This window comes from Scleropages formosus, chromosome 4 (genome assembly GCF_900964775.1).
Source record: "Scleropages formosus chromosome 4, fSclFor1.1, whole genome shotgun sequence".
In the NCBI taxonomy this organism is placed as follows: Eukaryota; Metazoa; Chordata; class Actinopteri; order Osteoglossiformes; family Osteoglossidae; genus Scleropages; species Scleropages formosus.
In genome coordinates this window covers 25638785-25656349 of record NC_041809.1, presented here as the reverse complement: position 1 = coordinate 25656349, position 17565 = coordinate 25638785, and the positions used below count along the sequence as shown (strand labels likewise).

The 17565-nt window shown below is 44.7% G+C and overlaps 1 protein-coding gene across 2 annotated transcripts; it reads left to right on the top strand.

Moving 5' to 3' along the window:
- Positions 1-144: 144 nt before the first annotated feature.
- On the top strand, positions 145-15737 carry apbb1 (amyloid beta (A4) precursor protein-binding, family B, member 1 (Fe65)). 2 transcript variants are annotated; one of them, XM_018730710.2, is made up of 15 exons: positions 145-301; positions 3183-4067; positions 4362-4567; positions 5744-5803; positions 5989-6065; positions 6597-6657; positions 6757-6903; positions 7074-7201; positions 7698-7703; positions 8281-8395; positions 8571-8655; positions 10169-10249; positions 11247-11359; positions 11570-11746; positions 12556-15737. In XM_018730710.2, the coding sequence occupies exons 2-15, from the start codon at positions 3209-3211 to the stop codon at positions 12715-12717; spliced, it is 2277 nt and encodes a 758-aa protein (XP_018586226.1). In that variant the 5' UTR covers positions 145-301; positions 3183-3208; the 3' UTR covers positions 12718-15737. The 2 variants fall into 2 exon arrangements, with proteins under 2 accessions (XP_018586226.1, XP_018586227.1); XM_018730711.2 differs by lacking the exon at positions 7698-7703.
- The last annotated feature ends 1828 nt before the right edge of the window (positions 15738-17565 follow it).

The window sequence follows — 17565 nt, the reverse complement described above, 5'->3', positions numbered from 1 at the left end:
AAGGAAATCCCTAACCTACTTTTGAATGAGCAAAACTAGGCAATATCAAGTGCTTCTTTGAGGAGCGCGACTGGTATCCATTTTGTACTCCAGGAAGCAAAGCGCCTCTCCTCTCCTCTCCTGACTGCAGCGTCCCGGCAGATGACGCATCCTACGCACTGACGTCACACTCGGCCCCTGCGGTCCGTGGGGTTGGTGACGTTCCCGGGAACGACGTCGCGCGTTTGCGGTTTTTCCTTCACGCATTAATCCTGGCAATAAAACATAAACAGAACAGGAGAGGACAGATACAAAGAGAACGGTATGTTGAAGTGGTATTCTCCGTGATTTGATCGCACGAGTTTGCAGTAGCTAGCTCGCGCTGTGATTTAGCGGTAACACACTCTGCTGCCGTGTGTGTGTGTGTTCATCGATTCATGCAGAAACATTTGGCGTTTACTTCATCTGGGTATTTTCGCGCTGTGCGGTGGAGGCCGGGGTTCGTGATACTCCGTCGTTGAGTGTATCGCTGCCTAAGATTGTGTAGCTCGAGGCGATGCTGCGGGAAGGGCCGCCGCGCCTCGCTGCGCGTGAAGGTCTGGGGCCCGCGTGCGCCGCTCGACACACACGGCCCGGGTCTCCTCGCGCTGTCAGTTTTTCTCCTAATTTTATGTGAAGAAAAATTGACACATCATGACACGATCATCATGTGTATGTCTGTGTACGAGCAATATTATAATACACAACATAAAAATGGAGACTTATCGCGGAGCGGCCGCTTTTGCTTAGTCCGAAGGCAGACTTGGCCAGCCAACATCATCATGCCATAATATGGCTGCTTAGGGAGATGAAATTGAAATGTCGGACAAATTTACATTTACAGAGAGAGATAGTATACGAGGAACGCCGTGTTTATGTTATTGCCGTTCTTAGTTAGGATGGAGCCACTGCTGGTGTTGTCCAGTTTAGCTGCTCCGTAAGTTGTTGTTTTTCGTCTGTTTATGCAAGTTACTCACTGTCAGGTTTTCTGAAAATTTATTATAGACAAACTAATGAAGTTGTTCTGCAGTAAATCGCGCATTCCTATGAAGTAGTGTTATTATTATGTGGGGAATATATCCGTGTGTTGTGTATGATTCCGGCTCTGCCTTTTGGTACCACAGCTGAGCTGTGTGTGTTCGAGAAAGGAACAGCCCAAAATACCTTTCCTTCCTCACACAGCACCATTACCTGTGTGTGTGTGTGTGTGTGTGTGTGTGTGTGTGTGTGTTGCTGAAATGGTAGCTCTGCTCCTGTGCACTCTCATGTAACACCACACCACACCCCACCCCTTCCCCGTTTCACACCTGTGTACGTGTATGAATCCTGCTGTTTCCCCCGAAACACACACTCCACGTATCGACACGTGTGTGTGTATTATTCCTCACATGCAGACACAAGTCCTTTTTTCAGCTCTTCACACACACTCTCACCCACCCTCGCAAATAATAACCCCTATAACCTCTAACCTGAAGTGGGAGCCCCACATAGACTCCATTGTGAAGAAGGCCCAGCAGAGGTTGTACTTCCTTCACCAGCTGAGGAAGTTCAACCTGCCACAGGAGCTACTGATGCAATTCTACTCCGCAGTCATCGAGTCCGTCCTCTGCACCTCTATAACTGTCTGGTTCGGCTCAGCTACGAAGTCAGACATCAGAAGACTGCAGCGGATAGTTCGGACTGCTGGAAGAATCATCGGCACATCCCCCCCAGCTCTCCGAGAACTGCACTCGTCCAGAGTCAGTAAAAGGGCTAGCAAAATCATTCTAGACCCCTCACATCCAGGCCACTTCCTCTTCGAACCCTTGCCATCTGGCCGGCGCTACAGAGCACCGAGCAGCAGGACAGCCAGGCATAAGAAAAGTTTCTTTCCTCAGGCCATCTACCTCATGAACACCTAAATCTCTCCCCTAGAGAGTAAACCAGTGCAATACACAACGCTATTTATATTTATAGCTTTTTATCACATCATATCTCTTCTCACACTCCCTTGCATTTGTAACTAGTGACTATTTTTGTATATAATATTGGGTACTGTATATTTTTATATATTTTTCATCCCTTATTCACATACTCTATCTTCTCACCTGTCTTGTCACTGTCATTCTGTCTGTGCCGTGGAAGTTCCTGTCGCCAAGACAGATTCCTTGTATGTGCGAACATGCTTGGCAGTAAAGCTCGTTCTGATTCTGATATTAATGCAGGTATTTTTTTTTAAACAGTCTTGTGGCTGTGCTTTACTGCTCGTCTTTTCTCTGCTTTTAAATCTTTACTTGGATGCTGACTTAAATGTGTGTGTGTGTTAACCCTAACCCCACTTGTCTTTATGCTTCCTGGTGTTACGTTACGTTTTAAGTTTCTTTATTTAGCAGACGCTTTTCTCCAAAGCGACTTCCAGTGAATTCTGTGTAGTGTTACTAGCCCGCACACCTTATTCACCAAGGTGATTTACACTGCTAGATACACTACTTACATTGGGTCACTCATCCATACATCAGTAGAACACACACACTCTCTCTGTCACTCACACACTATGGGTGAACCTGAACAGCATGTCTTTGAACTGTGGGAGGAAACCAGAGCACCCGGAGGAAACCCACACAGACACGGGGGAACATGCGAGCTTCACACAGACTGAGCAGGGATCGAGCCCACGTCCTCTTGTACTGCCCAGGCGCTGTGACACAGCAGCGCTACGTGCTGTGGCACCGTGCCGCCCGTGTTGCTGATTGAATTGGACAGATGCTTTTGCAGGAAATCATAAAACTGATTCAGAAGACAGAAAAGCCTAGGAGTCAAAGGGCACCTGGCTGCCCATCCCAGCAAACTACTCTGACTCTTCACAGTTCAGAACAGTGTTCATGCCGTGTCAACGGTTTTAGGAGTACTCAGGTGTTTGTTCAGACACTCCCTTGTCTTCAGTAGCCTGGCAGTACAAGGGTTGATTGTCAGTTTCGCCCCCGGTGTGCCAGTGGTCAGTGAGAGGGAAGAGGGAGAACAACACACATTAATGGTTGCTATATATAATGACAGAGACTGGCAGAGACAATGGCATGAGCAGGATGGATTTTTGGTGCAGTATGGTTTGCTAGACCTTGGGCAGATGAACCTTATGCAGGTAGCTGAGTGTCAAACTGACTGACTACCTTCCTTTCTCTCCTCAGCCCCTCCAGTCTTCCAGCCCCGTGCCATGTCTTTGGAGAAGGCCTCGGACCTAGCCAATGAGAACACCTGCCTGACTTCCACCTCTACGATCGTTCACGACCCGTGCATCCCAGACAGCGTGTTGATTGACGCCGAGTTGGGCAAGAAGAGCAGGACCAAAGGTTCCACTTCATTGTCATCTTCTTCATCCTCCTCATCTAAGAACCGCTGTATCTACGCCTCTTCAACAGCTGCAGACCTTCTTAACGGCACAATGGTGGGCATAGATGATGAGGGGTCTGACCAGCGCCGGGAGAGTGAGCGTGGCAGGAATCAGGAGAATGAACAGAGCCATCGACCAGGCATGGAGCCCAACAACAGCGGTAGCAATGCGAAATGGGTCAAAGACGGCCGAAACCAGCAGCGCAAGGTCGCTGAGAATCAGCAGGACCAAAACCGCAATCCTAGTCAAAATCAAAACCGTAACCAGAGCCCTGAAAGGAACCCCAATCAGAACCTGCTGGCAAAGGAGGAGGTCCGTGAGGGGAAGACACTAAGGTCTCTCTGCTCTGACCTGGAGCTTGAGGCCATGAATGCTGCCAATGAACCGCTGCTCATTGACACCACAGGACTGCCTCTGGGGAAGGAGGAAATCAAAAAGGAAGACAAGAAGGAAGAAGAGGAAGGGGAGGAGGAGGCTCTGGCCCCAGCTGGTGGGGATAAGGACACTGACTCCTCATCAGAGACGCAAAGTAACAGCGAGTCACGGAAGGAGAGTGGTGGTGGGAGCAGGAGTGCCCACTTACTCTTCCATGGCAGAAACGGTGATCCCACTGATGAGGACTCCAGCTGGGCCTCACTCTCCCAGGGCAGCACAGCCAACAGCACCCCAGATGGAGAAACAGGTAACCTTAGTCTGGTAGAACCATATTAAGATAAGTGCTTGACAAATGTCTGGTTGTTTCTATGAAGAGAGAATGGGGGCTGATAGCCTTGCCTTGCTGGGTTGTTTCCTTTGGTGGTATTTGGGAACAACAGCTGAGGAAACCCAATGTACTTTCTATTTATTTTTAACTTGCTAATACCGTTGATCATCCTGCCAAATACCAGCTTCCCATTTTCCTTGTCCCACTCATACATCGCCACCTAATATGTTCTGTGCTTCCCAACCACACCCATGTACCTTCTTGCTCTGCCAGAATCCTACTGGGACCGCAGTGGCTTTGAGACGGATACAGACCTGCCAGCAGGCTGGATGCGGGTGCGGGATACTTCAGGCACCTATTACTGGCACATCCCTACAGGCACCACCCAGTGGGAGCCACCATCACCCCTGGAGGAGGGCAGCACCTCCGAGAGACCGTCCAGCACATCCCCAGGGATCACGCCCACAGAGGAGCCACAGGTGAGTCTTCTTGTTCGAGTAGGTTTCAGAATGATGATGTTCATGTCTCCGTGGTGGTGTTTCAGTGACCCAGCCATTGATTTCTGGGAGGATGTTCATGTCTTGTGGTCCATCTGTGGTCACATGTTACAGCTGTTTTTACAGAACGTTAGAATCAGCCTTTGACATTCACTTGTTTGTCCACTCGCTCAGCTTTATCATACAAGTTTTTGTGCACATTTAAAATGTCACATGACACCTGTATAATAACTGGTTAACGTCAGACAGTTTGGGTTAAATCTAAACTATGTCCTGTTCCATTTCATCTTGCTTTATGACCGAATAGCCTTAACGCTGCTGTGCAGATATGGTGTGTTTTTCAGTGGTCAGGTGCTGTTTGGCTGCTGTGGTCTCAGGGAGGTGTTAATGATTGACTCTGTTTGACCCAGTTCGCTCGGTGTCCGAGTGTTTTCTGATATGGGCGGATAAGGGGACGTCGGTGAGTCTTGCTCATGTTTCCCTGGCGGGGGCAAAACAGAGCTAACTTGGGGGCTCACGCTTCCAACCAAGACTGTAACTCTTAATGTTGAAATGCTTCCTTTCCCAATTTATTTTTTTTTTCCAGAGGTATAGTTCAGCAAGAGGCTCACCCAAAGGTCCACGTTTCCTTCCCACTTTCTGATAAAAATTAATGGCCTAATGAAGTCAGTGTAAAGTGACAAGTGCCGTTTGTAGTGTATTGTACAATTACACAAAGTGCTCATGTGACTTTTCCTTCAAGGATGCGGCCGTACTTTTCTGGTTTCAGGCATAGCTTCTCAGGGCTCGCAAGCTGCATGAAGGTGTTTAATCTCAGTCTTTCTGGTGGTTGAGGCTTTGACGCACACTTGCAGGCATATTCTTGAACATCGTCTTCGTATTATAGCTTTGCATTTCAGATATGTTCTTTGTCGCAGTGAAAATGGGTCAACTGAAGAATAAATATAATTTCCTTGTTTATGAAAGTGATAAGTGATTGTGTGAAAATGGGACAGCTGTAGTTACATATTCTTCCTCTCTCACTCCTACATCTTTAAAATTCTAAGTTGTGCGAATCCTTCAGGGAGAAAGTGGTTGCTGAGGAATTAAATAATTTAATAATATTTTTGTTCTTCTTGCTATTTCTGTCTGTGTGGTCTTGTGCGTGACTCGTTCCAGCTCACGTGGAGCGGCCTGTCTCGGCCCAACAAGTTTGACGAGGACACGGACTTCTGGAAGGTGAGCGTACTTGGTCATTCTGAAACAACAAGATGGCCAATCAGTTGCCCTATTTTGGGTGCTTGACATCTGAACCTTTCCTATAGAACCTGTCGAAGTGACTGGACTGGAACTGCTGTTTGAAAGCCTTGACCTCTCACCTCTAACCTCGAGTATATCACTTTTCATTTTGTGGACTCCTGCAGGAGGAAGATGTAGTACCCGACCAGAGCCTGAAGGACTTTGAGGGCGCAACCCTGCGCTATGCCTCCATTAACCTTAGGTAAGAGGTGTGCTGTCTCTACGGTTCTGCGTTTGAGTGCCGTCAGATGAGATACACACCCCTGGATCCACCTCTTCAGGCATGCCAGTCTGTTTGGTCTAAGTTAAATTTCATTTCAGTATGGCTCAGATGTTTTTTGTTGGCATGAAGTATATTTTACACATAAACATTCAGTACCAGTCAAAGACTGACTACATGTGAGCAACCTGGGCAATACCTGTATGGAACAAACTGGGCAGCAGGGTAAAATCAAAGCATCCTGCAAATGTTCTACATTTCTGTGGGCTGCTGCAGAATAACTGAGAAGACATGTCTGCTGGCTTCCTGCTCAGACTTCTTAACCAAATGCCTTGTCGGGGGGGAAAAAACTAGTTTCCAGCAGGTGCGATCAAACTTTTGACTGGTAGTGAATATACAAATTGAAGCGTAGCAATAAAATTTGTGTAAAGTGCAAATAGTAAGATGGCAAAAGGTGAATTTGCCTGTGTAACTGCTTGGTATAAAGTGTTTGTCTGCTGTTTGGTACTTCAGCTGCCCACAGTCTGGTGAAGAGGAAAAACTGAACTCTGTCACCACTGACGTGAAGGCCAAGGTACTCAGCGCTGGTCCTTCTGCTGTAGCTGGCATGACACAGTAGTGCTGCTGCTGTCCTCTCCCAGTGTTCTGATTGTCCCCTCACTCCAACACACAGTGTTTTGCGGTACGTTCGTTGGGCTGGGTGGAGATATCCGAGGAGGAGATGGCTCCTGGGAAGAGCAGTGTCGCCGTCAACAACTGCATCCGCCAGCTGTCCTATCACAAGCACAACCTGCACGACACAGCTGGCATCTGGGGAGAGGTAGGTCTCTCTCTCTCTCTCTCTTCTCCTGGCTCGATCTCTCTTGCTTTCGATCCTCATCTCGCTCCCTAGTTCTGTTCCTCCAGATGTTGTGTACACCTTGTGCAAACCTTAGTGTGCTCACCTGGGTGTACAAGGCTGTTCAACATGTGTATGGTCTCTTTGCCCAGGGAAAGGATATGCTGCTGGTTTTGGAGAACGAGACACTGAACTTGATTGACCCATTGGACCAGACTCTACTGCACTCGCAGCCCATCGTCAGCATCCGTGTGTGGGGCGTGGGCCGAGACAACGGCAGGTCGGTAGCCTTCAGTGTGGAAGGCTGTTGTTGTGTACGACCCATGCGAGGATTGTCTGTTCCCTCGGCTTCTGCTGCTGCTGTACAGCCGCACAGCTGTCGTGCTGAGGATTCCTTCTGTTCTATTTAAAACTCCGGGCTCACCTCTGAGTCACGATGAGTCATCCTGGAGTATGTGTTACTTTGACAGCCCATCTAGCAGAAGCCTGGACTGTTGTTAGTCTTGCTCTGCCCTCTAGTGGACAGTCCATGCACCTCTACTTGCTCTGTAAAGATTTTATCTGTCTGGACTCTTTTTTTTCCCCCCCTGCTTGTGAAGAGCTTATTTCTTATCCATTTATTTTGTTTCTGTTGGCAAAATTAGGTACGTATTTAGTCTCATGTTAGCGTTTGTTCCTAGAGAAGTTCCTCCTAACTTAAATTCCCTCCTGACTTCCTGATGAACTGTGATTTAAGTTGTTGTTTTCTTTTCAACCTGCTGCGTTGCGGAGAACAGGGAGAGGTAGTATGCCTGTTAACTGCTGTGTCTACCACCTTTGTCCATACAATTATGGTGGTTGGTGTCATCGTGGTTACATCACAGGCACTGTTTTGTTCCCTCCCTTCTTCAATTATGGAATGTTCCACATGGCCTCCCCCATGGCTCCAGTCAGTGCACTCCATAGTCTGTTAAAATTAAATTCCATCTGCACCAGAAGAAACACAGTTTCCTGTTCATTGTCAGATATGAATTTCAGTATGGCATCTGTACCATTTCAGAACCATTCGACTCCACATCCCTCTGTTATTGTTGTTCTCTTCCCATGTATTTAATGTACTTCTTGTAGCATGATTTATTCTTAATTTTTTCCCTCAAGTGTATCTGTGAGAATAGTTCTAGACCACCAAACCCAAAAGGCTTTTAAATCCATTAGTCTGTCGGTGCTGTTTGATTTGTCTTCATCAGTATGATTGTTGTTACATTCTTACACAGCACTTTACTGTCAGCATCACAGTTGATGTCTGTACTGATTGTACCCCCCCACCCTTTTGTGTAATGTCTCTCTCTGTGTGTATGTACATGACATGTGCAATTCCAGGGACTTTGCCTACGTGGCCCGGGACAAGCTGACGCATGTGCTCAAGTGCCACGTGTTCCGCTGTGACACTCCAGCGAAAAACATTGCCACCAGCATGCATGACATCTGTTCCAAGGTGAGCTCAGTGACACAGCCCATGTGTCTTTGTTTTTTTTTTTTTTTTTGTTCCAATGTAAAGGTGAAAATCGTTCATAACATTCTGTAGCTTTGAGGAAGAATTCCCTGTAGTTATAGTTAGGCAGGTTCAGTGGGCCTGGATGTTAATTCTGAGATCAATATTCTGCTCCAAGATCATGGCTGAGAGGAAGTCATCCAAATCAGGTGTGAGCAGACTGAACATTGATCCGTCCAAGCTGGTAGACATTCCTTTTCAAGGTGAGTACCTCTCCCTACTTTCAAGTTCCGTTCCCTCACCTCAGAGCTGGCCACGCCCCAGTTTCCCCTCATGTGCATTGTGAGTAGTGACAGCAGGTCCACATGCAAGTGCCCCATATATCAAAGGATACTTTTACTACAATTCAGACTTAAGAGCAAATGTAATTCACTCGTTCACTTTCCTTAATTGCTAGGCCAAGTCAGGGTTGTGTCTGTTAGGAGCCCATCCCAGAAACTTGTGGCCCAAGGCCAAGTAGGGCATGCCTTAGTTGGAATGCCAGTCCACCACAGAGTAGTCACTCACATATTCATGCATTACAGCCAATTTAGAGTCACCAGTTCTCCAGAAACACATTTTTTTTGGACTCCGGAAGGAAACCAGAGCACTTGGAGGAGATGCACAAAACTCCAACCCACACTAGAAAGAAGTACCTCAATGAGAAAAGTTTCAGTTCATAAGTTGAGCCTACATGATATCAAGTACCGTACGAGGTACATGTCTTCTCCTGCTCATCTTGATGTTCAAGTAGTCCTGTACTTGCTCTTAGAAATCTTGACTTAACTAGAAAGATAAGTCCTAAATCCAGAAAAAGTGTTAAGTCAAAAAGGCTCTTCCATTACCTGTCAGTTTATATATTGAAAAGGTAAAATGCAAAGTCCTTGTGAAAAAGGCAATGTCATTATCAATTACTACTTGTAATTTCGTTTGCTATCCATTTATTGGAGATTTTATGAGTAACTGGAGAGTGCGTACATTAGTACAGATTACAGTAATTATGAGAATTCCCTTATTCAGTATTGTTGTAGTAATCTTAATATAAACTTTCTCAAAGCTCTTTATAATGGTGCTTTGGGCTGCAACTCTAAAGCAAAGAAATTTGCTATAAATATCAACATTTAAGAAGTACATAAGTTTAAAGAACAGAATCCATCCATTATTTATACCCGCATGTCCAATGCAGGGTTCTGGAGCTTATCCCAGCAGTGTCGGAGGAGGGGCAAGGTAGACCCAGGTTCACTGGATACCAGTTAATCACCGGACAATGACATATACTCATTTTCTCCACATGGGCAACTTAGACACTGATTAACCTGAAGCCTTCCAAGAACAAAAGAATAAAACAACAAAATTAAAGTAATAGACTAATTATTAGGGAATAATATATGAGCATGCCAAAGCGTTATAAGTTATTTTGAATATCTAGTTCTTAAGCCTGGATTTAAAGGTGTCCAGAGCAGTTCTGATCTTTTAGGCTTGATTTTCAGTTGGATTTTCTGTGTATGAAGGGCCAGGGTGGAATTCTTTCATGTTTGCTGGAAAAAGTGGTGGGAGCACATTGATTATTGTTTCCATGTAAAATAATCTAATGAAGAGTTAATTTTATGGAAATCCACTTTATGAGGAGATCTTTGGAAATCAAATGTATATTTGAACTAGAAATACTGCTTTACAACCTCTGCCTTCTTTGTTTTAATGCTTTCATTTACACTCGTTTTTCTGTTTCCTGTGCAGAGTTTCCTGCACCAAAAAATGAATTAGTCCAGCGCTTTCAGGTGCGTTACCTGGGTAATGTGCCAGTGGCCAAACCTGTAGGTAAGCTGTGTTTCTTTTAAGAATTGCTTTTACATGTTTCCTACCTGTGAATTCTATGTTCTCAGTCCTTTCTTACACACTCATCTTATTTTTTTCTTAATTCCAGTTTTCATATGAAAGTCATTTCTGTTCTACACGATAGATGCGTTCCTGTAAAAGCTTCTGTTACCAAAAATCACACACAAATATCAGGGACCAAAGCATTTCCAATTGTTATAAAAAAATGTTGTCAAATTCATAATAAACAAACTGATATATTTTAAATAGTTTAGACTTTAAATGTTAAAGCTGTCTTTTGCATTCACCACCTGAAATTTTACCACCAGCACTTCTTAGTCACATTCTTACTCATTTCATATCATCTTATTCATTTTTTTTGGTAATATAAGAGGAAAAGTGAGAACTGTGCGATAAGCAATTCCACAACACAGCATGTGGGAGAACTGAGCGTCATGTGTGTTCCTCCGCAGGCTGTTCAGCTGGTTTAGTCAGTGACACAAAACATAAACACGTTGGGGACGAAATCATGTACAACACAGTGCAAGTTCCTATTTACACTGAAATCGTTCCTCTATTTACCAGTCACCTGTGTGCAGAATCGTGTTTTGAAAACTCACGTGGCTGTAGGAATTACTGTATCTGGTTGGAGCAACTAACAAATGTTTAACTAATTTCAGTGTTTATGAAGTACGAGGAGATTAAATAATTGTAATTAAATATTGATGTGAGTGCTTGTGAATACTCAGTCTTGCGTTGTACTAGCAGTCATTGCACATGAAGGGAATGAATCATAGGGTTTATCTCATGCACCCTAATTACTTTGCTCATTTTTAGACATTTTTTCCTCAACTTTTGAGTGTTTTCCTTTGAGCTCTTTATCTACCTGCAGTACTTCAGAACTTTTGCTGGTCTTTTTGGTGATGTGCTATCTGAACGCTATAGGCATGGCTAGTGCACCCCTGCCTTCCATCCCTAGAAACACTGTCGTGTGCCCCAGGTATGGACACAGTCAATGCTGCCTTGGAGACGGCGTTGAATGCCAAAGAGAAGCAGTGGACACCAGTCACCGTAAATGTGGCCTCAGCTACACTGACCATCATCGATGGAGAGGTGAGCTCACACCGCTCGTGGGCTGGTAACGCAGCCCAGGCAGCCTCCTTCCTGCTGTGGGGGGTGGATGGGAGCTGAGAGTGGCAGGAGTGGTAGCACTGTAAGCACAAGATATCATTGCACAATGAAAGCAACTGAGCTCTGTGTGTTATTGCTGTGAAACTTGGCCGTCTCATGAAGGCACTTTTTTTTTCCAATCACCCCCCCCAGATGGACAAGGTGCTTTCGGAGTGCCGGGTGCGCTTCCTGAGCTTCATGGGTGTGGGCAAGGATGTCCACACCTTTGCCTTCATCATGGCCCAGGGCCCCGGCGACTTTGTGTGCCACATGTTCTGGTGTGAGCCCAATGCTGCCAGCCTGTCTGAAGCTGTGCAGGCTGCCTGCATGGTGAGTGTGTGTGAGGTGGGGGGAGTTTTCACAGTGCCGGTGTTTACAGTTTCTTCTGTCTATATCTAAAGGGTGTGAGAGCAGGGCTTCTCTTTGGATTTGAACTGGCAGCCATTAGATTCTTAACCATTAAGCTACCTGCTGCTTGTACTTTGAATTCAGTTCCTGAGAAGGTGTAATTGCCTCGGTGGAATCTCTTATGTTGTTAACGTCCAATTAGAAATTAAAAACCTCTTTTACCGGCCACTACTATGTAAATATTAAGAATGAAGCCGAGGGGTTCTGAAGTCCAGCTCCTGTGGTCTGTGGTGTGTGCTAGGTTTTTTCAAGGTGAGCTCTTAATCACTCAGCCTTAATGGTATTTTTTAAATTCAGAACATTACACTGTGCTTGGTGTGCTGAGAATTTGTTTTTTCAATCATGTTAAACAAAAAAACCTAATAGGTCACTTTGTGCAAACAAAATGTGCTCTCTCTCTCTCTCTCTCTCTCTCTGTGCGAAATTAAAATTCAGCACAATAAATTAGCATTTTTATTTAGGTTTCATGAGCCTGAAAGTGTCTATTAGTGGTAATGATTAAGTAATTACTGATTCATTCAGGTGAAAAATTATTTTTTAAAAAAAGTAGCTAGTACTGTGAAATACCATCAGTCAAAGTACCACACCCAACTGGGTCATTAAGACCCCTGTTGAAACAGCACACCCTCCGGAGATGCCTAGGCCTGGAGTACTGTTTGTATAATGGGGTAAACAATGATTCAGTTATTATGCTGTTACTCTCCCCACCCATCCACCTCGCACCTTAATAGCTCCGCTACCAGAAGTGTCTGGATGCCCGGCCCCCCAGCACCAGCTCCTGCCTGCCTGGCCCCCCAACGGACTCGGTTGCGCGCCGTGTCGGCTCCAGCGTCAAGAAAGGTGTCCAGACCCTGCTGGGATCCTTTAAGAGATCCGGAGCCCAGACACCCTAAGGAAGGGGGCAGGTTCAAGACCTAAAAAGGGACATCCCTCCACCCCCAAACCGACCCCACTCATCAGATGTAGCTTACCCCTCTCCCTGGCCCTGCCTTCCTCGTCCCTCTCTGTGGGCCAGTAGGCGGAGGTTTATTTATTGCCACCTTTCCTTGGGTTGTGTTAAGTGACGTGAAGAGATGGAGATGGATGCGCCTACTTGCAAAAGGCTCGTTTCCACCAACTGTGAAACTTAAATTGCTTTGTGTTCACAGTGAACCTGTTCATGGTACAATTAATGTAGTGAGTATGGTAAACAGGAACGAAGCAAACTGTTTGGCCTCAGTACAGAAAAGAGAACTGTTGAGAGGACTGTGTTTTTCTGTCAATTGTTGTTCACACGCTTTAGTGTTGGTTGTCTCCATGTGGCCGTGTGCCGCCCTGCTATATTCCTGTTTGATTTCCGAAATCCCAACAGACAGTGACAAGAGTTGCCATAAACAAGAGGACCAAGCTGACTTCACCATTTGTGAGATGACATATAGTACCTTCTCCTGTAAGCCCTGCTGGTAGTTGATGAGTGGTCGCTTGGTGTCCTGTATGCCCATCTGTCTTTTGGGGTAACCCTGCCACCGGCTGCACTGCTGTGTAACTACTGAAACGTGCTGGAGGGAACTGCACCTGGTCCTCAGTGTCTCATGTTACGGTTAGTGAGCAAGCTGGTCCCTGGCCACTGTGTCCAAAGCATCCAGCTACTGACCAAGTACTGGCTTCAACATAACTTAGGCTCACTGTGGCTCGATATATTAAATTAATATTTTTATGACTATTTTTTTTAAACAAATCTCTAGAATGTAGTCTTCCAAAACATGACCAGGTGTTACTCCACGCATCCTACTAGGGCTGAAGTACACCGTGTGCTTGTTCTTGTACAGTTAGCACGAATGCTTACAGGTTGAGTTCTTGCACGCAATAACTTTGTGCGCGCACACACATACACACACGAGTGTGTGCGCGTGTTTGTATGTGTGTGTTGTAGAGGGCATTCTGGGTTTTCTTTGGCCTGCCCTGGTTCTTCACTGTGTAGTTCTTGGCAGGTTAAAGACTCATTTCACATAGACCTGGTGCTTCCAATGCCATAAAAGCCCAATATGGGAGTGGTTCACTGGCCTTTTCCTGCCCCTCCGACAAGGTGTATGAATAAGAAACTTCAGTCTTTACTCTTTTCATATATGTACATTAGCTATAGTTTGCATATTGTCACATTTTGCCACAGGTGCTTTTCAAACTTTGTTTTTTCAGTGTCAGACACTACTGGTAAATATGCTTGTAGAAAGTCTTAAAGACCGATCTGTGTCCACCAGAAGGACATCTGTAGAGCCGTACAGAGCTGTACATGACGGAGTGTTGCTTGTCACAGTCCACTTCGTCACTCTTTCTGTGCCACCGTGTCTGTCGCTCCTCCTGCCCTTCACTTCTTTTGGCTTTTTTTGTGTTCCTCTAGCAGTTGGTGTTGATGAACATGGATTGCCTTTAAGACACTAAGCCTCCTTTTCTGTTTATCTCTGTTATTTATTTATTTATAGTTTTATTTATGCATGTTATTGGTATACATATCACTGTGTGACCTCCCCTTTGCCCACCCCTGCCATATTATGAATGCTTTAGTGACTGAACACAGCATAAACAAACACTTTCAGCTGAATTTTTCTGATGGGGTGATAGTGAGAAAGTGCCATTAGGGACATATTTTTGGTTTTATGTAGCCAAACCCCAGATTTTATCCCTATATCTAGCCTTAAAATTGTAAACTTAAAACCCCTGGCACTTTGTGAGTCTTGCAGTTCAAATGGATTTGAATCAGTGTCCAAATATTGTTCCACATTTCAGCAGCAGTGTAGCCTTTCTGGCACTGATTTTACAGATTTTTTTTTTTTTGGGTCTATCTGTATGGTAAAATGAGTGGTCCCATCAACGATGCCCTGTGCACTTGAACACTGACAACTTCTGGTCTATTAAGATCGTTCAGAACACCTGTCAGGGATTAGAATTGATCTTGACATAGGAGTTGCTTGTAAGCACAAGTTCAAAACCAGATCTCTGATAAAGATTTTAGTGAAATCTTATCAACTACAAATTAAAAAAAATTAACCTGGCTGCAGGCCATCTCAGACCGGACCCACAACTGTAAAGTGAGGGGTGAAGTGCTCTCTCTGGCCACAGTCCAATTCACTGATGCCCTAATTGTTTGTTTTGAACTGAGCAAAATAGGTGTCAGTGTTTGGAATGCACGAATGCCGACCTTTGGTTCATTTAAACCAAAAACATTCTGAGCGCTCATTACTTTTTTGAGAAGCTCAGAAAGAATGCAGTTTACGTTTATGTATGATCGTAATGAGTGAACCTCATATAACAGCTTTGTAAATGGGTTCAGGAATTGTTCTGGTAAATATAATGCTTGATCATGAGTAAATGTACAGGATAACCGTAACTAGGTAAGTCCTGATAAAGAAACTAATGTATGTGCTGCAGTTTTTCACCAATATGTTGATGGTGGTCATCTTAACCTGCTGATGATTGCTGGGTGCTTTGGCTTTACCTTGCAACAGACCTGCTGACCCTGGTCTGGTGAGACCGCGTACTTGGGAAAGTGCACTGCATGCATTACGTTTAAGGCTGATCAGTAGGAGGTACATGACAACTGGAGGGAATTTAAATCCCGGTTTTCCTTTGATAACATCCTTTACCCCTGTGCGTGTCTTTTTTTTTTTTTTTTGTTTTTCTCCCCCCTGGAACTGGCTCCACACTACAGTGAAACTACTAACAATATGTGTGTGTGTGTTTGTTCACAATATTAATGTATTTATGAGATAATGTTTAGGAACTGGACATTTTTAACGTATGGCTGTAGAAATCTAGGTCATTGTGATGCTTAAGTGAGTTTTTAAAATATTTTTTCATGTGACTAAGTTCTATAGTAAATTTTGTTCATTAATATAAACTGAGTTAAAAGCTGTAATGCAAGAAATTATTTTAAGGGATTGTTTCCATTTATTTTTAAAATGTGTACATTAGGTGTAATGTATATACATGTATATTGTGTCACTGCACAAATTAAAAGCTTAAATATGATCTTTTGTGTCTTTGTTGCATATCATCTTTAACAATTTTAAATGCATAACATTGGAATGGAGTTTACTGGGAGGAATTATTGCCAAAATAAAAATGCACCGATGTGAAAGAAAGGCAAATAGAAATTGGATTTAAGTGCTCAGTTTCTCCCTTCCCCAGCGTAAATTCTGATCATGTCTCAGGTATGCTTTGTCTGCCAACTGAAAATGATGTCTTCAGGCCTCTCCTTCCTGTTAAGTCATGAATATTCAGCCGGTGTCACGGCAGCTCCCAAATATGCGTGCTCGTGAGAAGACCACAGTGGATACTGTTGTGACAGCTGACGTATCATCATTTCCATTTTCTCCAGCCATGTATTTATCTCACTTACCAATTAACTGAAAAATTGTGATCCTCCTCATGCAGTCATTGCCGCACCCCCACATTTGCTGTTTGTTACCGAGAGAAAATATGTCTGCGAGGGATTTAGTCCCGTGCGTGAGTGACAAGAGTTCACATCTCCTGTTCGCATTCATTTGTACTGCACACTCGTGTCATTTGTCCGTCACGATTTGGAAAATCCATCTGTCTCGGAATTACTACGTAGCTAATTAAATTCATTAATTTTAATTAAGGCATTTTTGTTTCAGGGATGTTTTTATTGCAATGGTAGATGAGTCAGGCGGTCTTGTGGAAGACTGCTTCTTGTCTTCAAGGCACAGAATATGTGTGTGTGTGTGTGTGTGTGTGTGTGTGTGTGGTCTGTTTTAACGACTTCCCTGGGCTCCACACTGGTGAGATTCAGATGAAAGAGTGCACTTTGTGCAGTGGAAGCAAAGCTGCTGTTTTGTTGGCTTGGTGTCGGAGGGAAGCAGAGCAAGTTAAACAGTTTGTTAGTGACGCTCCGTTACTGAGGAAATTCCTAATGCCCACTAGTTCTTGAAAACCACAACTCCAGCTGGTGCATTACTCTGTATTTACTCTAATAGAACTGGAAAGTCCATGTTGACCTGTAACAGGACACAGACACACGATCCACTTAGGACGTAGAAAAGGGGCCATAGGTAGGGTAGTGGTTAGCACTCCTGCATTAGGACTTGGAGGTTGCAGTTTTGAATTCCAGCTCCTACTGTAGGACCCTTGATCACGGTACTTACCCTGTGTTGCTCCAGTAAAAATGACCCAGCTCTATAAATGGGTAAATAACTAAGTGGCTTAATGGTGTAAGGCCCTTTGGAGAAAAGCCTCACTGGCATGAATAAAGGTAGAATTTATGCCACCTCTCTGTGATGGACTGGCATTCCGTCCAGGGTATCGCCTGCCCAGCTTTGCACCCGGTGATTTCAAGGTCGACTCGGGTCCTCCGCAACTCTGCCCGGCCGTGGTTAATGAAAGCGAGCTGAGAGCACAGCGCGCTGTCAGTACCTTGAACATTGATGGGCTCTCTGCTAAATGCGAGTTCAGTCGTTCAATCATGAACGTGCCTTTAGAAGCTGCTCTTATGCGTTGTCTGCTGATGTTGTAGAGACCTTCAGATGCCCTAAAGGTGCAGCTGCTCTAGGAGGCGGTTGGGAAAATTTATGCTTTAGATGAAGATTAAAAAAAAACTTTATTAAGATCAATATAGCTACTAAAGCACTCCAGATTATTGTGCTTTCTCAAAATATGGGCACTAAATCGCTATGTTGACCGTTTGTAAGATCATCTTGGCAGCAGCCGAAAGGTGCGAAGGGGCATCTTGCATATCATCAAATGTT

Bases quoted from the DNA above. Each gene is read 5' to 3' on its own strand.
- apbb1 (XM_018730710.2), top strand. From the start codon at position 3,209: ATGTCTTTGGAGAAGGCCTCGGACCTAGCCAATGAGAACACCTGCCTG. The intron at 6,658-6,756 runs GTACTCAGCGCT...TCCAACACACAG, and splicing joins CCACTGACGTGAAGGCCAAG to TGTTTTGCGGTACGTTCGTT. The intron at 8,396-8,570 runs GTGAGCTCAGTG...TTCTGCTCCAAG, and splicing joins TGCATGACATCTGTTCCAAG to ATCATGGCTGAGAGGAAGTC.